The sequence below is a fragment of the Anopheles arabiensis genome, chromosome 2, assembly GCF_016920715.1.
Source record: "Anopheles arabiensis isolate DONGOLA chromosome 2, AaraD3, whole genome shotgun sequence".
NCBI lineage: Eukaryota > Metazoa > Arthropoda > Insecta > Diptera > Culicidae > Anopheles > Anopheles arabiensis.
In genome coordinates, this window is record NC_053517.1 from 108,502,480 (window position 1) to 108,528,453 (window position 25,974).

A 25,974-nucleotide genomic window follows, 5' to 3' on the forward strand; every position below is an offset into this window, starting at 1 on the left:
ATTTACGTATCAACACACAGACACAGACATACGTATACACAGCCTACAAACACTACTAATATCCGGCCTTCGTTACGTGCCTCTTGTGTGCATTGAACACTATTACACTGTTACATACATCTATCATCTAGCATCGTGTTTGTTGATTATTTTCTTCCCTTCTCGTGTTGTAACGTCCTGTTAAAACCTTCACTTTCAGCTGCCCCTTCGTTCTTCTCTCTCTCATCTCTCTTGTCTCAGTAGTTGTACAGCCAGTGTAGTACTAATAACTCGAACAAGATGCAAAAGAGCCACCAACAAAACGCTACAATTAATTCTTGTTTGAATTTCGCTGCTATTCAATGTGTTTGTGTTCTTGTAACTCACTACTACTCTCAGCCCAGTCGACGGAGCAGATCATTTTAGTACTTAGTCTGCCCATTTAAAAATACAAACATTCCAAAAATTGAGATAATTTTGGGTCTGCATTGTGTGTTTTTGTCTTATTATCTGCGTTTGCATGCACATATAAAAACTCACGGCAAACAAACGATCCCTTCGCTCAAAAAGGTAGCATAGTTTTGTGTCTACGAGTGTTTTATGTTTTGTTTTTTTTTTTAACAATAAAATTAGAGCTAACATGGTTTCGATTATTTTTTTATATACACAATACGTACATCCAATTTTGATCACATTACTATCGTTACTATTCAAACTGCTTCTACTGTGTCACGGCTATATTGTTCAATGCAATCAAACCGAAAAGCTTCACACGTAAGTTCATTACATTAAAATTAACCTGAAAATAAACAAAAGAATACAAAAAAATTAGAAAACATACAAAAAGTAAAAAAAAACAAATACCTGAAATAATGTTCGGAATAACGGAATAACATTGAAATATATAAAAAAAGGAAACAAAAAAGGAAACAAAAAACAAAATCATAACGACGCATAAAAAGGGGGTTTACGTTTTGTAAAGATTTTTTCACTTTTTTCTTTTGACTTTATTCACTGCCCGAGGGCAGAGCGTTTTGTTGTTTTGCGTTTTGCGTTTCGTTACCATAAACTTTTTATATGCATATATATATAAACGTTGTATGTTGTTATACATTTTACCAATTATATTATACTCTTATGCTTGCTTTGTATGCTTTGTTTTTGTTTAGTGAGTGTGTGTGTGTGTATCGTGTTTTGTTCTCTATAAGTGATAATAGGGTCAATGCATTTGTGTCCACCAATATATCGCTTCCTTCCCCCGTTTTTGTTTGTTGTTTGCTTTTAAATTATCTTGTTCCATTCTTTCACACGTAGTATAATTATGCGCGTATTTTATTTTACCGAGGGATATAGATACAAAAAGAAAACTGATACAACTATCAACTCTGAGCTTGATTATTTTTCCGCTTGTAGTATTTGTTGTAGTATGTCATATGTTTTTCTCCTAATATAAGGCAATATTAATAGTTACATATCGTACAAAATAGGTAGGGCGGGGTATGATGATCGGGGAGACGTCTCACAAATATATATTTAAAAAAAACTAAACCAACCGTGTTGTAGTGATAAAATATGATTTTTTTTCCGCTCATTAATTCGAACAATCCAAAGAGCAACCCTGCGACGGACCTGTGCCGTGCTTGTGCTCAGGGGCGAGAGTGTTGGAACTACACAACAACCAAAAACTGCCCCACTTTTAAATGTTTGTTGTTTGTCGGTTACGATACAATTGATAATCGAGCTTGTAATGGCTAGTAGTAGGGTGTGTGTGCATTTAGTCAAAAAAGCAATTTGTCGTTTAATTGTATGAACGGACAGCGTTCTGAACTGACACGCGTACACGTACAAATGTGTATATATATTATCTATATAGGGGAACCCTTCCTAGAGGTGGCCGAAAGTACAAAACACGAATATATGAAAATTAACCAGTTATTTTAACGCTGTGTTTGCTTGCCTTCTTCTCTCTCTATCTTGCTCCTATATCACTCGAGTATCGAGCATTTATTGGCTTGGTTGGTGTTTTGTTCTACAGTGTTTTCCTAGTGTTATGTTTATTGTTATAATCCCGTATCAGGTATACCATCTTTTAAACTGGCTGGCGCGACGCTAATGATGCGCTGCCGCTCTGCTCTGCTGTTTTGATAAACGTAGTTATATTAGTTGTTTTATATAAATTGTGAGCACAAAATAAGGTAATCGATTAGTAGTAAAACAGAAACGCATTTGTTTGTAGAAATAAAACGAACATTTGTTCCGAATAGATACAATACACAATATCAACCATTTTCCCTTAGACCGTATGCGTTTGTGTTTGAGTGTGTGAGTGTGGGTTGCCGGTTGTACTACAACCACACACCACCGCATTTTACCGATTAATCTCGTGAATATTATCATATGCATAGAGTTACGAATACTGCTGTTCCCCTCCCCCCCTCACCGGGAAACAGCTAACACTAAAGTTTTGTTTTATTTGTAAGGAAAAGTGAAACAATAAATGAATCAACTCGCTGGTGAGCTGCCCAACCCCAACAACGGAAGGTACTGTACATATAGAGCCATATTATTGTGCCCGGTGTCAATCGAGTCATCAATAACAAGCACAACGAACCACAAACCAATGAATTACACACGTGAGTGAATGAAAAAAGGGCACAGTAAACGATAAAAACCTTAACACAATAAGCTAATGAAGTAATGCTATAGCCAGTCTCTCTATATATTGATTAGTTTGTTTGTTTGTTTGTGTGTTTCTTATATGATTATAATTAAAACAAAAACGAAAACGTACGTAAAATCACTCGGATGACAAATGGAGCCATCGATCAAGATGATAGATTCCCTACTGCTCTCCCCCTCGAAGGTGCGGTGGAAGGTGATTCGTTACATTATTATAGATATATATTTAGCACTTATGCATGTTTAATAAGCAAAGAAAAACAATACGTAAACTAGGACAGTCTGACTCTGCTGATAAACGGTACCACCTGCGGGTTGTGAATCAATAGTTGCTTTTTCCAGTATGCGCGACAACCCGTCAGCATAGTTTGGAGGACACTGTTCTGCAGAAACCGGTAGAGATCTTGCTGTGGACGTGTAGTGAGCGAAAGCGTCTTCCTTTCTCATCCGTGCTTTCACACAAATGCAGCTGCAAATTGGGCTTGCACAGCGCCCAAATGCTGCAACGAAACGTGCTATGCAAGCAAGCATCAGGAACGCACGCTTCGTAGGTTTAAAAAGACTTTTCTCACCGAAGCAGCATGAAAAGCGGGGGAAGCGAACTTCCGTTCAGTCCATATGCAGTGGTGTGTCTGTGTCTGTGCAAACTATTCTAATATTAGCCCGTACCTTTAATACAACGCAAAATGATGATAGTTTTTACATGGAAGATAGCTCCCGCTGGATGATGCCTTCCCCTATTGATAAAACGAAAAAAAAGCTAAACCTATAGGTTACCCCTGTTAGATATTACCACCAACTAAGCCCCTCTTCTCTATCTCTCTCTCGTTCGCTCTAGTTACACTTAATATAGTTGTAATTGTTATTTTTTGTTTTGTTTCATACATAAGGCAATTTTCTGTATTAATTTATTGTTGATTAAACATTGGTGGATATTTCCACATGTTTGTTTTTACGCATATTAAAATAGAGTGTTAAATTCATCCCATACGCTCTCAACTAAACGAACGCACACAGCACAACAAGCCAGTTCGTGTGCAGTTCTTGTTAGCCTGTCTAAAGCCATACGTGAGTGTTCCCCAATGGTGTTGGTTGGATGTTCATGTAAATTAAATGATTTTACTTTAATGATCCCTTTTACTGTCTGACATCTATTGTCAACAGAGTACGCAAAGCAATGCCATTTGCGTCTCCAGCAGAACAATTGGATAAATACAATAATGCATTTCACAATACGTGATCGATAATCATACAAAGCTGGTCAAACGCACTGCACGCGACAAACAGATCATACAGGGACTGCCATCTTCCCGCTGATTAAAATTGGAAACAAACATCACAAAAGACAAATTTCTGATTAAGCTACTACACGCACACGCACACACACACACTGTGAGTTTTCCTTCCAAATACTTAAATGCGAATTGTTATGCTTCCTTTAGACCTCCCGCTGCTATAATAGTTTACAATTGTTCAACAGGTACCAACCATTTTGAAACGTGTACCGTTGCGTTGCGCTACACGCAGGTATACGATAACTCTTTATATGCCCTTGCTTCCATCGTGCGGTGCTACATGTACTCGAGTTATGCTTAGGGCGAAAGTGAAAACAGAGCCAATTCAAAAGACGATACACAACCATAGGTGCAAAAAACAAATGTAATGAAAAACACATTTCCGCCATACAGACACGCGTACTGAACCTGCTACAAACATACATTTATCGCCTTGTTTTCGCATGTGTTTGCGCTACTGAATAATGTTGCAGTGAAGCGTTTTCACCCAATGCTATCTCAAAACACAAATGCCTCACACGTAAGGTTTCTCTAGCTATGTACACACACACATATCCTCTCACTCTTGGCCGCTACCCTTTCGATCAGTCGTTTAACCGTGTGATGGCTATCACTGCCTCACTCCTCTACAATATGTTGCTGCGTAAATTAGAGAATTTTAAAAATACAATATAGAACTAAACCCCCTTCCCCTCTCGCTTTCCGCTAAAGGTAAGATAGTTTTGCACTATTAAAAGAACCTAATCGGACAAATATAGCAAGAATGCATTACCGTAACATCGCCTCCTCCTCTGAGCCATTCAGTTCTTAGTTTGTGTGAAACACCGAAACATTCATGAACAGTATAACGTTTATCCTAGCTCATAGCTGCTTCCTTCGTTTCCTGTACAATTATTATCAATGAATTCAAAGTTTCCTGCTTGTAACACGCCTGCACTGACAAGTTTGCCCGAAACAAAACCCGCCGGCTGTTTCCAAACAAACAAGAAAGAAACATCGTGTTCAACATACGTAGAGCAATGGTTCTATGTGGTGCAAGGGACAGTTAGAATACTACTTTGCATGAAACGTAGCACATCTTTATAATGTTCGCTATCAGAGACAGATAGACATACACACACACCATACACTCTAAACTCTAGTACAACTTGCTGGTTTTGCTCGCTTCAAAGACGCGATATACTAATGCGATATTACAAAATATAGATTTCAAACTGAGAAGAATGCTCCCGCAACAAACACATTCAATGCTGCAGGCAAATAGTAGACAAAAAAGCACGTTGAAAAATGAAGTATGAAAAGAGCTAAGTAAACATAATCCTCATCTCTCTGTAAGCACTACCGAACGCACCATACGTACACGTGTACGTGCGATTATTCAAACGATGGGCATATAAAAAACGGGAACCTACAAAACTAAACAATTATCGCTGACATGGACACAGCTACTCTAAACGCCCTTCGCCGTTCGACAAACAATTTTACATTCCATGCTTCTACACCGATCGTAGAAAAAGAAAGGAAAAAAGTTAATACACAAAAAAGTATAACACCCTGTCCTCTCTAACGCTAACGCTCCCCAGTAAAACTGCTCCATATAAACGCGCCAGCATGACCACAAAGAACACCGGAACACCCCAACGTCGGCCTGCTTCACATCCTTCATCCCGTTGCCGTTGACGGTTGCCCGAACAGACGGGTTGCGGCAGAGATTACGATAAGACGACGACCAAATACGTGTTAAAACAGCACACAAATAGACACACACACACACTAGTTTAAGGGACGACGACGTCGACGGTGTCCGAGTGCTTTAGGATGCGTGGAGTTTACGCGAGACGGAGACACAGCGAAAGAGAGATAGAGAGAGAGGGATCCCCGAGCAGCTTACTCGCCGAACCAGGCGTAGTGGTGCTTGTTGGCGATCTGTGCCGGGCTCAGCGGTCCGAACTGGCCGTACTGGGCAGTCGGGAACTGAATGTGCGCTGGCAGCGGGTGTGTGGGCAGCACCTGCAACGGAAAAGACGGGAAGCGCTCAGTGCTGGTCGTGCTGTCCTTGGACGCGTACGGCGAGCTAGTGCTAAGCGGTGTCTTCCGCACCTGTCGGCTGGAGGCGTTGTGTGCCGGCGGCGGCACCACCCGATTGTACGCCGTCTGGTAGGGGGCTGCCTGCGAGACGAATACCGCCGATCGGCGGTACATGTCCCCCTGGGCGTACATGTCCTGCTGCTGCTGGGCCTGATGCTGATGCTGCTGCAGGATGGCTCCGGGCGAGCTGCCGAGCGGCGTGTTGGCGCTCGGCTGATGCTGACGGTACACGGCCGCCGTCGGGGGACCCCAGGAGGTCGCCCCGGTCGGCGTGCTCTTGGCGTGAGCATGCGGCGGAGGAGCATGCCCGAGGGAGCCCCCGCTGCAGCCGCCTCCTCCACTGCCGCCACCTTGATGTTGCTGCTGCTGGATGGCTGCGGCGGCGGCTGCTGCTGCGGCTGCCGTTGCTGCGGCCAGCGAGGACGAAGACGATGCTGAAGACGACGGGATGTACGAGGACGATTCGCGCTTGTGTCCACCGCCACCGTAGTGGGAGGACGAGGAGGACGATCCCATCGTTGGTGGGGCCCACGAGGAACGCTTGTCGACCTGCTGCTGCTGCTGCTGCTGCGAAGGATACTCGTACGCGACAAACTCGCTCGGCTCCTGTTTCGGAACGTGCAGTGGCTGTTGGCTGCCACCGCTGCCGCCGGACGAGGGCAGCAGCAGACATTCGTTCTGGGCCATCGCAAGCAGACGCTTCTTCTGCGACTGTCCGGCGTGCTGTTCGTACTTAATCGCTGTAAAGACAGAGGCTACTGTAAGTCAATATTATACAGAGAGACGTTCAAAGGAAACTTACGCTGATGCTTTGGACTGCGACGTTCACCTTCGCCATCGCTGTCCCCGAGCGTAACGCACGCGGTCGCCGACGATGACACGGCCGTCGATTTGCGCTGTCGGCCACTGCTAGAGCCACCGCTACAGGATGCACCATTGCCGCCGCTACTACCACTACTGATGACACTCATGTGTTGCTGCTGAGGTTGTCCGTACTGCTGGTACGACGACGGTTGTGGTTGTGGTTGCTGCTGATGGGCACCGGATCCACCGCTGAGCTGGTTCGATGCGGACGAATTGTGCGCAACGTTTGAGGAGGACGAGGACGTTTTAATACCCCCGCTGCAACCGTTTCCACCGCTTCCTCCCCCTCCTCCACGGCACGAGGACGACGATTGATGTGTGCCACGCGTACAAGCCTGACCCGAGGCCGCGTTGTGCGACGAGCCCTTCGAGGACGAGCTCGTGCTGTGTTTCACCTCCGGCGACTCATCCTCACTGTCCGAGATCGTAATCACAGCCGTCGGCGACGGTGTATCGTGAATTGTGATCGTCTGCTGCTTGCTGCTGCCGCCGTAGCTTCCACTGCCACCGTGCCCGTGGTGACTGCTGCCATGATGACCCGCACCACCACCACCGCCATGATGAGCGTGGCCGTGTCCGTGATGGATGTGTCCACTGCTGCCGTGGTGATGGTGGCCGCTACCACTGTGGTGGATATTTCCACTGCCTCCCATCACTACGGACGAGCCACCAGCACCGCCGCTTCCACTGCCACCGTACGACGAGGTGGAAGAAGACGAGTGATGCAAATTGCCTGCACCACCACCACTGATCGGACCGGACGAATCCACCGGCTGATAGTGCTGTTGCTGATGGTGATGGCTGTGGTGACCACCGCTGCCACTGCTACCACTCGCCAGCTGCGGCTGCTGCTGCGAATGATGATGATGGTGATGATGCTGCGGGGCCGGGACCTGAGCCTGTGCCTGGGCTTGTTGTACCGGTGGTGCCTGCATCTGCTGGCTGCCACTAGTGCTCGGGACCTGGGATTGTTGCTGTTGCTGCTGCTGCTGCTGCTGATAGAACGCGGACGTCGACGAGGACGAGGATGAAGCGACCGCACTGCTGCTTCCGGCAGTCGCACCACTGCCCGTACCATTGTCGTGGTACTGCGGGCACATGTGGCTCCGGTTGTACCGCTGGTGGGGCGGAGTATTCTCCTTGACACGCTTTTTGACCGGCGACAATTGGTTGTTTTCCTTCTTGTCGTGCCGGGAAACGCTGGAATATTTACGAACACTAAACAATATTACAAACCACGCTCTCGGTAAAAAGACCCGCAAAAAGATCCCACACAAGCCCTATCGGGGCCCGGGGCAGATACTTACACCAGATGATGTACGGGCGACTCCTTCTTCGGCTCGTGATGGCTCGTTTGGATGTTGAGGTGCGGGTTCGGGTAGATTCCTTCCAGCTTCAGGAACGGTGCCGAATCGACAATGAGCGAATGGGCCGGCCCGGGCTGCTGCGACCAGGACGGTACGATGGCGACCTGTCGGCCCGACTGCGGCCACGCCACGTTCGGCTGGACCGCGTTCGTGAGCAGCATCCGCTGGCCGGAGGACGGTTCCACCATCGACACGGGGACGGGCACGTTCACGTACTGCTGCGGCGGTACCTGCAACGGTGGCTGCATCGACGTACCACCGACGACCACATGCTTCGTGGGGCTCGGCATCGTCTGATAGCCAGGCGGACACAGTATGCTCGACACGAGCTGGTGCTGGAACGCATCCGGCCGGGCATTGCTGTACTGGCGGCCCACGTTACGCCCGCCGTAGATCTGGTACAGATGGTTGTCGTAGGTCGGGGCGCGCTCGCGCACAATCCGCTGCACCTGGTTGTTGAACGTGATCGTCATGTTTTCGGTCGTGTTCGGCACAAAGTTGGTCACCAGCGTGGCCGTCGTTGGTTGCACACTCAGGTTGTAACTGGAATGGTTCAAATAGGAAACGTTTACATATATTTGCCAACACAACCCAACCGTTTTTGCACAATTACTCACGTGTGAATCATCGAGTCCGTACGGCGACAAACCTCCATCATCTGTACCGACGCCTTCACGTTGTTACAGTGCGCATAGTCCACCAGGTGGGCCAGCGTCGCGAACGAGTGGTTCAGAGCCTCGCCCGGCGTAATGCGCCGCTCCTGGTCGATCGTTAGCATGCGCTTCAGCAGATCGATAAACTCGCGCCGGTCCGTCTTTTCCGCCAGCAGCTGTCCACCCTCGATGTCGGTCGGCACGTTCACCTGCCCGATATCGTCCAGACAGTTGAAGATGTACTTGCGCGCCTCCTTGCTCTTGTTGTTCGTCTCCGCCTCGTGCTCCTCGGGCGTTTTCAACCGCCAGAACGGGTACGTCGAGTCGACATCGCGGTAGAAGAACTTTGCCGTCTTGCTGGCACTGTTCAGCATGTGCTCAGTCGGTAGACCCTGTGTCTGCGATATGTACCTGTGGAATATGAGCATGTGCAATGGTTAGTTCTGTCGCCTTTACCTTCCCCCACTGCCCATACGTACCGGATTTGATCATACTCAGACGATCCGGGATACAAGGGCCAACCCAGGAACAGTTCCGCCACCACACAGCCGAGCGACCACATGTCGATCGCCTCGCAGAACGGCAACCCGAGGATAATTTCCGGTGCACGGTAGTAGCGCGACTGCAGGTACGTATTGCACACCGTTTTGCTGACGTGCGACGCCGATCCGAAATCGATCACCTTCACGCTGTTGACGAAACGAACAAAAACACACATAATCAATCGATAAGTATTTCCACACGGCTGCTTCCAGTTCCAGTTCACTTACCGGTACGGTTGTCGGTTAGGATCGACCAGCATGATGTTTTCGGGCTTCAAGTCAGCATGGATCAGGCCCAACTGCTTCAGCTTCAACAGGGCAGTCAAAACCTAGAGTTTGAGAAGAGAAAAACAGGAACTTTATTAGACGAAACGTATAAACCAAACCTCCATATGCTTCCAAAACATGAAACAAAACCCCGCCCTAGGTTCGACAAAATGTACAGTGCCGTGCCAAAAACCTTTACCAGACGAGCTCCATACCAAGCTCCAACTTTATGAGAGTTTTACATTTTACAACCCGCTTTTATTAGCCCATCCCGTCCCGAACAAAACATAAAGCACAGCATCGCACAAAACAATGATCTCGAACAAAACACACCCATTCGAACGCGCCCGGAACCTTGGAACCATCGCCAGCAGACGCCAAAGGGTCTGCCGATTGGTCTAGCTTGCCCGGAGCCAAAGCAGCCGTCTTCTTCCCTTGCTAATCGCGTAAGACCCCGCTCTCCGTCTCTATCCCTCCGTTGTTGGTCGGAACCCATCAAAAAGTTGCAAACTTTCCACATCCACTATGCTTGCATCTCTCGTGTGTGCGTTTGCATCGCATCTGCGTTGTGCAGGGCGCGCTTGCTAGACAAACCGAAGGGTAACAACTGCTGCTAAGTACATTATGACTTAGCGACCGGGCAAAAGTGCGAAGAGTGCGTTCGCCAAACGCACCGAGACACGCTCATGGGGTGGGACTTTTATCGACGGCGAGAGGTGGAAGCATAAAGCAGTCCACGATAAGTGAGAGATGGAACGGGCACGGCACACGGGCGACACGGTCCGCCCTAAAAGCATTATTGGCAAACCGTCAAACCCGACCCGACCGCTCGTTGCAAATGCAAACGATCGGAAAAGTTCCCGGCCCAGGCCAGCCGGGATTAGATTAAGTATTCATGTTCCAAAAACTATGCAACCCCTGTACCCGCCTCTAACGCTCGTTGTTCCCACCACACTGCCATTCATGCACCAAAGGGGGAGGCACACACCGACACGCATCGTCGATGAACACACACACCACCACCAACCATTCAGAAGCCATTCAGAGGCGTAATGAGAGCGCGGCAACGGCGCACAGAAAACAAAAGTTTTGTCGACTAATTTATGCAATTTACGGTATTCAAATGATACCGTACGTTCCCTCCCTCCCCGATATGCCGACCCAAAAGCGCCCGAGGCCCGAGTACGATCTCACTTTTTCCATTTTGAAACACGTCAGCGCCTCCATCAATTGCTGCCTGTTCGTTGGACTCGGCAGTTGCAGCAGCATCATTAACACCGCTGTGTGTAGTCGTCGTCGCTGTCGTCTTCGGCGGATAAAGTTATCATTGCCATCAAACGAATATGGTCCTCCCGCGGTCTAATGTTAGTCAAATGACGCACAACAACGGGCTCGATGTCCTCCCTCTGTCCGTGTGTGTGTGTTCTGAATTATTTACTCCCATCGGTCTGGCGACGACACGGGACGACCGTTTCGTACAGAACATCCCCCACCCCCCAAATCGGATACATTTCACCTCCGAATACACTAAATCAAGCCACCAAACGGATTTAACATGGCTCAAAAAGAGTAAAAAAACACAAACCTTTACGAAAGCCCTTTCCCTCCCTTTCTCTCTCTCACTCTTCGCTTCACAGGGAGAGTTCGTTACAAACCTCAATTCAATTGCAGCCACCTAACTGTAACACACTCGTGCAATTACGCCATAAATTCAATTAATCGTGTGTGGTGGTGGTGGTGCTCGGTTGGATGCATATGATTTAAATAAAAATAACTGCTGCTGTTGGACAATAAGCGCTGCACAATCTGGTTGCTGCTGTGTAACATACACACATCGCGCACAACCAACGCACAATTAAGTCGGGCTTGAAACACAGATTTAGTTGCACATCGCGACCACAGAGAGTGTGTGTGTTAAGCCCAGCATAAATTTGCTGCCAACCAACAGCGCTTTCTATTGACTGTGCTACGCAAATGCAACGGCTGCACGCAAAGGTGCGATGGGGAGAAGCGCTGATCGCTGATGATAAAGCAAAGTTTTGTTTTATAATTTCAAACAATCAGCGAAACGTCCCTCGGTCTAATGTGCATAATGAAAGCTAAAGACCTTTCACAGCATTCCAACCCTTGGGCCATCCAGGTGCAAGCTACAATGTATCGGTCGTAGCAGCAGCCGCCTTATGTCACAACACACGCACACGTGTTCCCTCTATATTCCGCGTGTCGATATCATCGCATCAACTCACACACCACAAGGCCCCCAAAGCTTTAGCAAATGTCGCCGTACATGGCGAAGAATCGGATTGGTAACGCGACGTCTCTGGCCTCTTTTAACGCGTCCCAAACAAGATGAATGGCGACCGTCCTGTGTGTGTTTGTGTATCGAGAATCTCGTTATACCATGTAAGGAAGCTGAATCGCGGGTGTCTCCGTATTAACGATGACACAACAACCCGCAACGAAGCAACTTGTCATATTCAAGTCACCCGATGAGGGATTTTGCACCGAAATTTGGTAACAGCGCACCAAATGTGGCGGCTCACTTGCAGGGAGTTACTCATTGCATCCCCCATTGCACTAGTAAGGTTTGCAGAAAATTGCGGCAGAGGCGCATCTACACGGTCAGCATTAAAAGCAAACTGTAATGATAATTGCATGCTGCCTGCCTGGGAACACCGGGATAAGAGAACCAGTGGGTGTGTAGGACGCTGAAATTGATGATGATTGCGCTTATCTATCATGTGAGGTGAATGATGAGAATCCCTCCTTCCCTTTCTGCGTGTTGCCGACGCACAGGAGGTCGAGACTTCAAAGTAGATGCATTTCCAGGCACCAGGGGGTTCTCGAGGGCGGTAGTTGGAGCAGATGGTTCTCGATACTGTGCCACTATAAAGCCACTGCTAACGGCAAATCGATGTCAATTAAACCTGGAAGCCCTGGACATCACCGCATGGGTAATTTCTCGGCAACTTCCAAAGGGTCCCCCCTTCTCCCTCTCTCGATGCCTGCTCCAGAGCTGTCATAATCTGTGGGCAACATTGATGTGTACCAGCTGTCACTGGAACCTGTCTCCTGCTGCCTGTATCGATTGATTTGTATTCATCATTCCATCTCCGGTGGACTGATTCCAGCAGCAGAGGGAGGTTCGACGAGCATCGCACACATAAAAACGCACCGATCGGCCCGGTTGGTTACCGTTGGTGGTAGTAGTAGCAGGCTCCCGAAATCCCGTTAGCAATCCGCAATCAGGGTAGTACCCTCCATCATCAGCGGGGTTTTATTGGGTCACCCAGACGATCCTCCAGACACGACCAGCGCCAGCATCTGCACAAAATGAAAGCTGAAACGCAACACCAGCTCAGGCCGTCCATTCGAGACACACACACACCATAATCAAATGCTATAGCCATGAGTTAAGATCTTGCGGTTCGCGGTCACCCTTTTTTGTGAGGTCGGTACACAACTCGTGACCACAGGCGGTGGTGTAAAAAGAGGTCTACAGAAGAAGCAAAAGCCCCCAAACCAAACGTCCCGGAGAACAACCTCCACATCCACCAAATGACACACCGAGGTGAAGAGGACGACGACGACGAACACACAGATTATTTCTTCCTCCGCAACTCGCCACTCAGACAACGAGCCCGCATGCAAATTTCTCCGCCTTAAGGGAAAGAAAGATGAACTCCGAAGAATTGGTGGTTGTTCTTTCTCACCCATCGCCAAGATTTGCCGACTGGTTAGAACGGTTGGGAGAAGGAGGATCATAAAGAAAACGATCTTGTGTGCGACGGAATCGAGCAGGCAAATGCGAACTTAAATTGACGGTGACGGTTGAATGGAAATTGGGCGAAAACGGCATGTCCTACATATTCGTCGTGATCCCATCCGTGCTGGGTCGTCAGATGGTTTTTTTTTTAAAGAAAATCAAGCAACCTCTTCCTCTACTTCTTTAGCTCCGCCAGTCTTGAGATGGCGAAATGAACACCGATCCACACAACTTGATCGACAGCAGCAAACCAAGCGATCACTTTCATGCAGCGCAATCTCGTGAAGCCACACACTATCAGAATGCATAAGGGCATCTCTCCAACTCCATTATCATGTACTCCCTTCTTTCCTTTATTACGCACATTAAAACCATACTATAAAGCCTCATCAGTGCATTGAAAAAACCAAGGCATTGATAATCACTCTCCCCCGTTTTTCAAGCGCTGCGATGTGTGAGTTGAATCGAAAATGCTGATCACTCTCCCGGGGTCTCCGGTCGGTTCATGTCGAAACATGCAACAACAAACAAGCCATCGCTAGTCAACCCATATACACTGCTGTGGGGTTGTTTCTTCAGCGCAAAACAAATCTCTGATCGTAATCGCGAAGCAATCGGACGAAAGGGAAGTCACAATAACTAAACGAACGGGGGGAACAAAATACCCCACGGGGGGAGAAAAAAAACCCTCACACTGTCCCCGCTCAGGCACAGGGTAAACCAGATACGTCCTAAAAATTAATGTACACTCGCCAAACAGGTTCAGCACACACGCCTGTGGTGTTCGTGCGAGTCAACAAAACACACATTCGACCATCCCAATCAGTAAGGTTGATTTGGGAAGTTTTGTTTTTATTTACGGGTGTGCACAACCGAGCAGGGAGAGCAAACAAATGCACACACCAAGCCGCACTGTCCAGGCCAGGCCAGGCACGTAGCAAACGAACCTCGGAGCTGGACAAACAAACGATCTTCTCCCTTGCCATCATACTTCATTTGTTCGATGCATTTCTCCCGCTGACATCAGCAAATTGTGGTCGAATTGATGCAAACCTGCTCTCTTGGGTTTTGAAATGTTGACCATTTCTTCTTTAAAAAAAAACCCCATTTCCCGTGTGCCATTTATTATCCTCATCCTTTTCCGCCCTTTTCGGTGACCGAGAGGACTAGACCAACAAATGAACCTCATTAGGCGACATCATTGCCAAAAAAAGGCACGCTCTTTCAACGCCACAGGAAGAAGAGCAGCGCGCGCGTTCTTTGTGGCGCCTTTAGCCTTATCTTTACGGCCCGGATGAGCACATTTAGGGGTTTAGAGAAGAAAGCAAATCCTGCGGGATGAAGATGAGTTAGGTTCGATACACGGATTAATTAATACCGGGCAGGAAATTGAACTCAAGAGTGGGGAGCCTCCGGGTATTATTGGGTTCAAACAGCGAGATGAGGAATACATTAAAAACGCTGAGCGTCTAGTAACCACAACAATCTTCACATTTCGGCTCTGTAGAAGATAACAGCAAACAAAAAACCACAGACCACAGACCAAACTGTGCTCTTGATGAAGATTACATTGTGGCTTTCCTTCGCTTCAACGCCCAGGAAATGGTGTGCTCCATAAAATACGTAAATCACCGCCTTTTACGACCGTCAGACCAGCATACGACTTCCCTTTGTACGAAGTCACCAAGGATCTATCAGATCTTTCCACAGAGAGGGGAGGACACGACAGCTTACCTGTTGCAGTATGGGCCTGATGTACTTCAGTGGAAGCGGCGAGAATTTGTTCTGCTTCAGAAAGTCGTACAGGTTCTGCTCGAGCATCTCGAACACCAGACAGGTGTGGTTCTTGTGCTGGAAGCACTCGAACGCCCGCACGAAGTTGAACTCGTCCGCATTCTCCTGGCTGAGCCGGCTGAGGATCGACACCTCGATCTGCCCCTGCCGCGCATAGGACGGATGGTTCTTCAGGATCTTGATCGCGACGATGTCGCTCGTGCCCTTCTTCCAGCATTTTACCACCTGCCCGAATGTGCCGCGGCCAAGAAATTCTAGGACCTGTGTTGTGAAGAAATAGAGAGAAGTGAAAGAAATGATTAATTCATGCGCGTTTTTTTTTCATTGTCTTGGCGAGAAAGTTACGCTAATAGGTTCCGATTTAATACAACGCTACGAACTGATCGAACCGAACGGCCCAAACAAGGACATGGACCTCGAATAACCGTAAAAGATGATGACGCGGGCACATATGTGTCTGTGCGTTTGGACCGGGTCACAGCGATATTAAGAGTTCATGCCAAAAACAGAAACGCACCCGACTCCTCTTTGTTTGTCTGCTCTCCATCACCACAGAACGAAGTCACTCAAGACACAAGTGGCGGTCGCCACTGTACGTACAGAAGCGATTTTTTGTGCATCCTTTTTCCCTCCTCGTTCAGCTACCTCCCTACCCATCACTTCAGCCAGACACGGGAGGAGGAAGGCCATTAATTTTCCCGATTTTGCCTAAACTGGCCAACCGCAAAGCGCAACCGGTTCTGCTGCTGCTGTTCTGTGCAATAATTCGCTCACGCCGCGTACGCGTACGATCGCCCCTGGGCATCGGGGAGGAGGAAAACGCTATAAAAATTCGCCTCAGCACCCTTTCGTAGGCAGTCACAGTGTTGGCCGATGAAATTGTGAAAGTAGCGCGAATAATCGAAAAAACAAAATCAAATCGACCCGCGGACGCAAAATATGAAAGAAAGAAAAAAAAACACCCGGTCGCGAACACCGGGCCACCAGCAACAAGAGCACACCGAAATGGTAAAACACGTTTCGTGTATGGTGTCCGCTCAAAGGGTCCAGGTGTGTGTGTGTGTGTGTGTGTGTGTGCCTGCTGAGTACGCGGTCACGAATAAAGCGAAGGTAAAAGGTTCTTGTTTTTTTTTCGGGCAAAAATATAACCCCCGAAATACCCGCTCCATCTATCCTCCTCTTCACAGTTTGTCGTTTGGTAGGCACAACGCGAGGAGAGATTGTTTTTGAGGTCAGGCTTAATGACTGAGGGAAGTGTGGGCCTGTTTTTTTCGTTGTTGTTGTCGATGCTGTTGTTTTGAATACGGTTTCCTTAATTTTTCCGGCAGCGTGTTTTTGCTTGTTTTTGTCCTGCGCGAAACATAACCATAAGGTGGTGCAAAAAGGAAAGGCTCAAGAACACGGCCCAAAACGGCCCCAACCCAACGCTCCACAAGGGTTCAAGAAACCTGTCCGGTTGTTGTGAGCGTTCGATAATGGGAATCAGTAGAACCTAACTGGTTCCGGCCGTTCCACAAACGGGACAGCGACGACGACAAAGCCGATTAATTCATTTCTATTTGTTTTCCTTGCTTTTTGCATGCCTCTCTTCCCCCAGGGCAAGAAGCAAGAAGCAAAAGGCAGAGAGTGGTGGTGCTGCCTTTCCTCCCAAATTGGAAAACTGCTGCTGCTGTTGTGCTGTGGACGTTGCACCTTGCTCTTAATTATGAGCTTTTTTATGAAAGTACACAACAACACACCGTGGGCATGGGGGGCAGGTCGGTCGTCGGCCGGTCGCTGCAACAATAAATTCCAGTTACTCTTGGTAAGCATATTTACACCAAAAACGTTTGCGCCTTCGGGCCATTTTTGTGCAATAGCTTGCTCGTTTTACCTCTCTTTTGCAAACCACCTTCTGTTAACCTGAACATCATAAACATCTGATAACCATCTTGCGGGAAACCCACCCCGTGTGCTTTACGGGACACTATTTGTTGCACCGCGCGCACCGAGATGCACACAAACCCCGAGAGAGAGAGAGAGAGAGAGAGAGAGAGTGAAATCCTTCGCACCGAATTGTCCCATAATTCAAAAGGCCTGGGGCCTGCCTAATGCTCTGTTTTGCCTAATGTCTTATGCGAATGTGCAACAGAGAACAGTGTGTGGTTGTGCTGTCTGTGAAGCAAATGAGTTTGCAGTAGAGTTGGCTGCCACTTTTCGCAACGTTTTGTAAGATCTTGATACATTCGCGGTTGAATTTCTAAAGCTCACGCTGACGCCAGTTTTGAAGCAAAAGAGTTCCAGAATTTGGGCTAGAATTGAATGCTAATTTGTATGTACCTTTATGCGCCACCGCAGCTTGCCCCAAAAACAGTTTCTCAATACAAAAAAAAAGCCAAACAACAGATAATAGCACCCTCAACAAAATATCACAGCAACGTGTGTCGACATACAGACACCTAGGCACAACCAAAAGCACTTCAGTGTTTCGGGGTGCCACACCAGACCAGACACAGTTGCACCAGCAAAATGGTTCGCCATCGTTTCGCCATTTCCCACAATGCCATCTACCAGAGAGCACCACACTGCCCAAATGCACCCAGCCACAGACAATTATCTGGCAGCGTTTTACCGCCCGTTCCCTCCATTTTCTCTGTACCTGCGAGTCGAACACGGAGACACTCTCTTTTTCACAATTGAACAAAAAACAAAATCGAAACGGTAGCAGCAGCAGCAGCAGCAGCAGCAGCAGTTCGATTGGCCATCAGTAGCAACCTCTAAGCATAGCACCCGTCTGCTCCAAAAAAAATATCAATGACTCTCCCCGCTTGGCCAGCCAGCCAGCCATCCAACACCAACCGGTGGGCAGTGTAGGTGGGTAAGATTTTGATTGGTTTGACCAATCTCACATGATGTTTGCAACAATGGAGAGCACAGAGCGGGACCGGGTTGGTCTGTTGTTTGCGCGTTCGCCATCGTTTGTTGACGCAACCAGCCACCCAGGGTATACACGATTGCAACCCCTGAGGGGGTGGCGGTGGTTATTGCAATTAATGGGGTTTTTGAACTCGACATGAACTGAGGGAGCTGCCGGGGTGGAATCTTTCGAAATGTCAGACGAGGAAAAAAATGTTTAGGAAAATTTTGCACCCAAACTGGAAAGTGAGTCGTGACAAGGGGGGAACTACTTAGTCGAGCCAGCTCTGGATTGGAAACATTGAGTTGTGAGGATCCCTAAATGTGTTTCCAGAACGAAAACAAAACTGTGTACCTCAACTCCAAATTTTGAATCCAATATCTTGATTAGCATCTCGATGTACTACACAATGTAGAATTCCAATAAGCATTAGTTACTACTCCCTAACCTTCATTCTCATTTCATCAAGATCGGAGAAGTAAACATGAACTCCAACTCCACGGTTTTATGATCCTTACTCCGGAGCACGAGACCCCGCAACACCCGAGATTTATATTTCAGTTTGATTGACTGTACCTCTCCACAAACGTTCGTTTTGTCGGACGCACATAATCTCCGCTACAACAACTTTGTTGCTTATTGCTCCATCAGCCGCCGCTCCGGGTTGCTACACCACGTCCAAACAGTGGCTTTGGCTTTTGCCCGTGGCAATCACAGCCTGTACCCAATTATTGCCAAATTTATCAGCTCCCCTCGCCTTCAGAACCACACACATCAAGACCTACTCTCTCCTCTATCACACTCGTAAAGCGAGGCCTCACACTCCATCTATCACGGAGCACAAACGCTCACGGGCAACTTCGAACACCGTCCGACGGTTAGTAGCAGCCCCCCGCTCGTGTTGTAGAAAAGAAAAAGCCAAATAGCAACACATGCGAGATTTGACGGGCACAACAATAAGACGAGTTTAGTGGGTGGATTGCGCCACAGGCGATATTGGTTAGGTTAGGTAGTCAACGATAAGATAGCGAGCGCGCGGTTTTGGCGAGTGTTTTTTGAAGATATTTTGCATTGTTGTATCGAGGTACAAAAGGGTACAAACAGGAGGGTCTCTCGTAACGGTCACACACACACACACACACACACACCCCTCGTGTAACCCTGCCTAATCCCACTTCCCGCCCTTATTGTCGTTTGAAGTTATCGGACGTCCCGATCAAAGTAACCTCGGTCGACCTGGCCCGGACGCCTAGACTCGCCGAGATCTCCAGCACGCCATGGCAAAAAAAAACTCCCGACCCGCCTCACGCTAATCTCCTAGCTCCATTCCACCGCCGTGTGTCAATGCGTCAAAGTTGAGGCTGTCAATTTGCTCCAACAGTCCGTAGAAAAGCGTGATGCACATAACAACAACGACGTCCCTCCCGCTATTGGATGGTGTGTGCGGGACTTACGTAGATTATAGGAGAAAGTTTCGAACATATCGGCAAGCATATGCGCCGCCAACAACGACGTACAGCAGCTACTTCTCTGCTCCTCCTCCTCCTCCTACTCTTTCTCTCTTTCACCATATAAACTGCGAAAACACAGAGAGGTCGCGCCGGTCCACCGTGCGCACGCCACCGTACACAGATAATGAGTGGCGGCGGGTCCAACAGACACACTCCAACTCACACACTTGGGCCAGGCTGGGCGCGATATTCATGGCACATCATCCAACCGACCACGCGAGAGACTCCGATAGCCGGCCGTGTTTGGTGGAGGAGAGTGTGTGCTATGGTGGGACACAACTATTTGTTTGCGTTTCATCACACAACGCGCACAGTGTGGCGGCGGTACACAGTCCTTCAGTAGTCCTCCCCCCACTGGCGAGGAGGTCGTGAAGTCGATGGATGTTTTTAATGAGCTCTCCTGCATCAGCAGCAGCAGCAGTAGTGCCGCACATAAGACAATAGAGGACGATGATTGTTCAGTAAAAACCACCGACAAACTATGCCCGCATCATTCATATCGCAGCATGACGGCGGGGCAAAACGACGACCAGGCGAAAAAGAACTGCGTGCGGAAGAAGCATGACCACCACTTTGCATATACATCGACGGACGGGCGGGCGGACAATTTTGAAAACAAGAGAAATCGCCGTCGATCACAATTTGCCATCCGAAAATTGTTCGCTCGCTCAGGCCACATCTACACCACACTACCACGGTGGTGGTTATTGTGAAAAACGCGACATCTGTGGAGGGGATTTTTGAAGTTCCGACGATTATTATTATAGTTTTTTGGTGGAGGGTCGTTTTATTTTCACAAACGTTCGCATATACTGTCTGCACCTGCACTGAAATTTGATGAGCACCAGTCGATGTCTCATGACGTGTCTATATTTACCTTTCCCATCACACATACACCTGGACGAGAATTAACCATTGGTGTTCCCAAAAAATGCAACGTACACATTCTAATGAAGGCAAACACACACACACATACACATTGAATTGCAAATGTAGGAACTTCTCCTGATGACTTGCCGATCATTTAGACTCCAAGTATTGAAGTTCCTGAATTTCATAACCTCGCTCTATTTCTGATTACTGAATCTTTCTATCAACACTTTTCAATCCCCGTCTGGCTTCGTGCTCTATCAACCTTCTCGTGAAGATGTAAGCGTGGATGAAAATCGCTCACCACAGACACCGGATAGAGCACAGACCGAGAGATTGGATATCTTCGGCACTTAAATCAGAAAAATCTGATGAAGATGTTGCGTAGGTTTGATACAGGCATTGGGACACGGAGAGAGAAGGAGAGAGAACCAACAGGACGGACAGGAAGATGTATCTTCAGAGCATACCCCAATGTTTATGTCCAAGGTTTCCACTTACCAAAGCGGGCTGAGACAAACTTACTAACCGACAACACTGATGACCACAGAAGCATATCTGAAGTATCACACTGGCCCGCAACCACAAGGCCCCAACCTTTCCTTGTTGACTTTGGGGTGTATGATGCCAATCTGACAATGGCCATATTGAAGCATATCGACTCATAGCTCCTACATCCCTTTTCCACGATCGAACCCTCGACGAGACCAATGTCCTCTTCGACCACCGGACCGTCGTCGTAGTCGGATTTCTTATGCAAAGGTATCGGTATCGCTTTCTTATTTGCAAAACCCCTGCAGCCGGACACATTCTAGTTTTCTCCTGCGTGCTCCGGGACCGGAAAAACGAAAGAGCGAAACAGAAAGGAACGTATATCCAGTTTCGCGTCCAGCATTTTCCTAAAGACAAACCCTCTTGCCACCGAACCCCGAGAGCCTTTACCGTCACGGCCGAGACGACGACGCTAAATCCTACAGATTATGGGGCAAACCCGACTGCTTTGGGGACTCGACTGCTGCTCCGAGGGGAAAGGTTGAGCAGTTTAGTCCCGGTAGCCTCGTCGCTTCGTCATTTTATGTCTGGCAAATTTAACACGATGGGGAGAATGGGAAGAAAGGAAAGGCGTTAGGGATTTCTTTGCCGTGTCGAGCAACACTTAACTCTTGCCGGGCCGGCGGCGGCCCAAGAACACAACCCGAAAACACTAGCCCCCCAGCCAGCAGTTCTCTATTATCAGACCCTCAACAATCTATATTGCCGACGCTCAAGGTGGCTCTTTAGTATGTCTGGAGGACACTTTCGATTACCAAATCCGGCCCCAAAAGTTTGCCGACTCGGCGACAAATCATTGAGTGGCTGAATTAGCAAAAAACCGGGCGTCTTGCGTTACTCGAATGGGAAAAAAAGGAAAAGTTCGCCCAAACGCATACATCTTGATAATGAAACTTTGTGCTGCCTTTATTTACACATGCCAGTCAGTCATCTGCATAGTGTGTGCAAGGGATACTCCTACCAATATGTTTGGCGTTTTATGAATGCGCAGCCACCGTTTTATGAGTGAAATGCGTACAACATTTGGTAGCTGATTGAGAGACCGGAGCCAATTTCTTCGGAGGGCTACGTTCTGTGAGTGTGTATCCGGTGTACGTTACTGTTTCTTTGCACTCTGCAGAGTGCGAGACAACATGGCTTCTAACATTAAACACACACTTACGAAGACACAGACACACCCAAGGTCGAACGCAGTACAACATAAAACGCGCGCCCGCTCTAATACACTTGGCATCATAAAAGGCACAACACTGCGCGACCAAGTGTGCTACACACCCTTTCCTCCAGGGACAGTGTAGTGTCGTCGTTGGTCACCCTTTACGTCTCTCTAACCACTATTAAATGATGACAACGACAGCAACGATTGCATCCGGAGCCTTCTATCCTTCTCGGTCCTTCGTCCCTTTCGCCCCAATATGCTAAAACGGCACACCATCAACAAAACGAGCTGCTGCTGCCCTTCGGTTATTCTACAGCAGTTTCTCGGATAACAACGGAATGGGAGGCGTGTGGTTTACACTCAGCGCGAAGCAAGAGCAAGGGCAATGAACGTTGCAATTTGCGTCAGCCAGCGGGTTTTCTCTTTCTTTTATCATAATGGTTGTTTGTTTTTGTATTATTGATATTGCAGCAGGCTCTTGCCATGGCGCTGCTCCCTTTTTGGGGAAGCGCTTTTGCCTGAGAGGTCGTCGAGGCGTTTTTGAGGAATACAGGAAGAAGAGAAGCCCACTACACATGAACGGATACACCAAAGGTGCAAGAGCATTTACCGTTCGCAGCCAGAGACAGTTATTATACAGATCTGTGCTTGTTGTGGTACGCAAGAGCGGCGACGAGCTTCCCGAGGTTGGTTTTTGCGCCCTCTGGTTTTAACTGCAACCAGTGCGCTGCTTTCCTTTATCTTTTCTAGTGCCCGGGCGCCACATTGCCCTCTTCTGTCGGGGGTTTTTATCGACAAAGCGGGCTGCCGGCACAATCACGCTTGCTTGCTAGACTAGCAGCCGAGACCTGTCTTAATGTGTGTGTGTGTGTTACTGCTTCAAGCACAGGAAAAACCATTCCCCAGATTAATTAAACAATCGCCACCGACACGACTTGCTTCGGGTATTTTGTTCTTCCTATCCCGCACCCCCTTCGAAGGTTCACGCGTGGGGCAGGTGCTGGTAGAGCATTAAGTTCTTTCACCGTTTGTGCATAAATAACAGAGAAAAAAAAAACAAGTAACGAGCTATTTCACCCACCAACAGCACGAGTGGAAAAGTGACCCTCACGCCACGTGGGGGACGACGACGCGGCACTACAAACAGACACACACACACAACCACGTACGTTGTCTAATTTTAGAAAGCCGCACCAAAAATCGACCTCACACAAAACCAGTGAGTCTCCAATAACCCTTGGCCACACACACACACAGAAACTGGCTTCAGTGCAAATGATGTGAAGTTTGTGGTTTTTGGAGTTTGGAGCAGAAAGAAAAAGAGTACGTCCTTGTTATGTTGGTGAATTCCAACCCAAATGCTATTTCGCCAAAGGACCTGTTTGAAACAGCAACTCCAAGGAACGTCACAAACGACGAACGCATAAAACGCGAAGTACGCCTCTTGGAAGGACACACACAACGCCCTAAGGTCCATTTGGCTCGCTTACCCCAACGCGTGCTGGAGATTCAAGCGAGCCGCGCCGTTAATTCGACCGACACACGCGCAACCACACCCCGGCGTAAAAGTCTTCCGAAAAAGGCATTCACAAAACGTCCACACAGCGTGTCCTCCGAGGCGACGGACGGCGCGAGGACAAAACTTCCCTTTTCCACTCTTCCCCACCTCAGAAAGGCGCTGTCGATTTCTCTAACCTGCCAACGACACAAACACGTACGTATGCTGGACTCACGGGCAAAGACGGACACAACGCGTTTAATAGCCGTCAGTCATTCGTGGCCCGGGCACTGATTTACGACTCCGACGACGAGGACGAGTGGCTTCTTGTCTTGTTCAACTAGCTGCAAGCAATGGACGCTTTGCGAAAACAATTATCGCGAACCAAATATTCTGAGGCACTGTGTTGTGTATTTTCGCTTTAACAATAATTTCTTGCCAGATCGTAAGCCAAGAAGCACAAGAAGACGGCAGAAGAGAGCGTGTGTGAAGTAATCCAGCAACAACATCCGAGAAAGAGGGGAGAAAGCTACGGCAAACAAACAGAACAACTTCTCGTCGGCCACAGTCAGCAGCAGCAGCAGCAGAACGAGCAGTGTTTTTGGGGGAGGGAAAAAGCGTAATAATTTGCACAAACATTCATTAACCTACAAAGTGGCACCATAGGCGCGCAAAAAGTTTGGAGCGGAAAAGTTGCTAACGTTCCTGTCAGAACGCGAAACAATAATCACACACAGCCACTGCCAAAGCCCGCTTCAGCGTCAGGGCAAAGCAAGGTGTACAGTTAAGCGTAGATGTAGTTGAAGGAAACGACGCTTGTACCGACGACAGCTAATTACCAGCTCAGGTACAATGCTTTTGGGCTTAATTTCGGTCTAGGAACCGTTTATGCGCGTGAAATCTTCTGTGAGGAGCAACTAATTACACTGCCAAACTGTTATAAAACTGTTATACAGTAATTATTCTAGGTGTTGCCCGCAGAAGATCTCTTGGATGGAAGGTTATAGTTCGTTGCAGCAACATTTTAAGGCAGCTTAAAAATTGATGCGTTTTTCGTAACATTTAAACATTGCAAGCATAAAGTACCCTTTAATATAGAATCCTTTTCACTGTTTACACTTACCTCATACTGGGCGGAGAGGGAGTAGAGCACCTCGTGCTGTACCAGCTGGTAGTCACCGTCGGCACCGCTGCTGGAACGCTTGCTGGAGGTCTGCGTGTTGGCATGACCTCCTCCGGTTGCAACCTTTGAATGTGCCGTCTTGGAGCCGTTGGACGGGGCACCCATAGCCCCGGAAGTTGCAACCGTGCCGCTGCTGCCGCTCGGTACGCCGCCGCCGCCACTGGTTGCACCACACTCACCGCAACCACAAACGCCCTCTGCTGCGTAAAGGAAACAAACAGAAGCGGCGTTACATCACCTCATTAGAATTTATAACACAATTCGAATCATGATTAGAGCGCGCGCACACACACACACAAGGGCGTTCTACACATGGGAGAGGAGGGTGGAGCTTTTTTTTGTATTGCCCCGCACTTACTGCTGATTCAGAGCTTACAGCACATTATTCAAACACACAACACACAGAAACACAGATATAAAAAAGAAGCGCGAGAATTAACTATCACATTTCGTTGCTTTTTTACGTTCCACTTGCTGCCCGATAAGGGGAATGTGTCATTAAAACCCGTTTTACTGGAAACACAATTTTAAACTATGCTGTCATGCAATCCTTTCCCTCCTTTTTCATGTCTGTTTTTTTGTGTGTTTGTTGTTGTTCTTCTTTCCACGTTAAACCTGTTGTTCCGCTGCTTCGAAGGGAGGACAACATTGGGAATTGTTGGTAACCTTTTTCGTACACCAAAACAAGTTCTAGCGGACCTCTCTAGAACCAACCGGTCGAGGCAGTAGCACACCATTCAGGAGGACATGCACCAGATAGTTACTGTTTCTTTTACAAACACTTTTTCATAATTGAATTTACCCTACTACTTAAGAATCAATATACAATTTAACTGTTTTTAATCTCCCAGGTCGTATTGATTCAATTAAATTACATAAACCCATCCAGCGCAAACCATTCTACTGCCATTCGTGCCTAGAACTGTGCAACGGGTGGATGTGGGTGAAATATTTATCCCTCCGCAATAGCAGCCAACCAACCACCGCCAGCCATAAGCAAATGGTAACAAA

General features: G+C 48.0%; 1 protein-coding gene across 7 annotated transcripts in view; it reads right to left on the reverse strand.

Annotated features, from left to right (window-relative positions):
• Nucleotides 1–945: 945 nt before the first annotated feature.
• LOC120898100 (homeodomain-interacting protein kinase 2-like) overlaps nucleotides 946–25,974 on the reverse strand; it is a 64,433-nt gene continuing 39,404 nt past the window's right edge. For 3 of the 7 annotated variants that reach the window (XM_040303459.1, XM_040303461.1, XM_040303460.1), the window contains 8 exons: nucleotides 24,904–25,163; nucleotides 15,235–15,555; nucleotides 9,696–9,796; nucleotides 9,405–9,614; nucleotides 8,890–9,336; nucleotides 8,213–8,815; nucleotides 6,844–8,123; nucleotides 946–6,781 (listed from right to left, as the gene is read on the reverse strand). In XM_040303459.1, coding sequence (XP_040159393.1) covers nucleotides 5,841–6,781; nucleotides 6,844–8,123; nucleotides 8,213–8,815; nucleotides 8,890–9,336; nucleotides 9,405–9,614; nucleotides 9,696–9,796; nucleotides 15,235–15,555; nucleotides 24,904–25,068 — 4,068 coding nt within the window. In that variant the 5' untranslated portion in view covers nucleotides 25,069–25,163 and the 3' untranslated portion in view covers nucleotides 946–5,840. Of the gene's footprint in view, nucleotides 6,782–6,843; nucleotides 8,124–8,212; nucleotides 8,816–8,889; nucleotides 9,337–9,404; nucleotides 9,615–9,695; nucleotides 9,797–15,234; nucleotides 15,556–24,903; nucleotides 25,164–25,974 lie in introns of those variants that run through there. The other 4 variants (XM_040303464.1, XM_040303465.1, XM_040303458.1 and 1 more) reach the window with 4 other exon arrangements.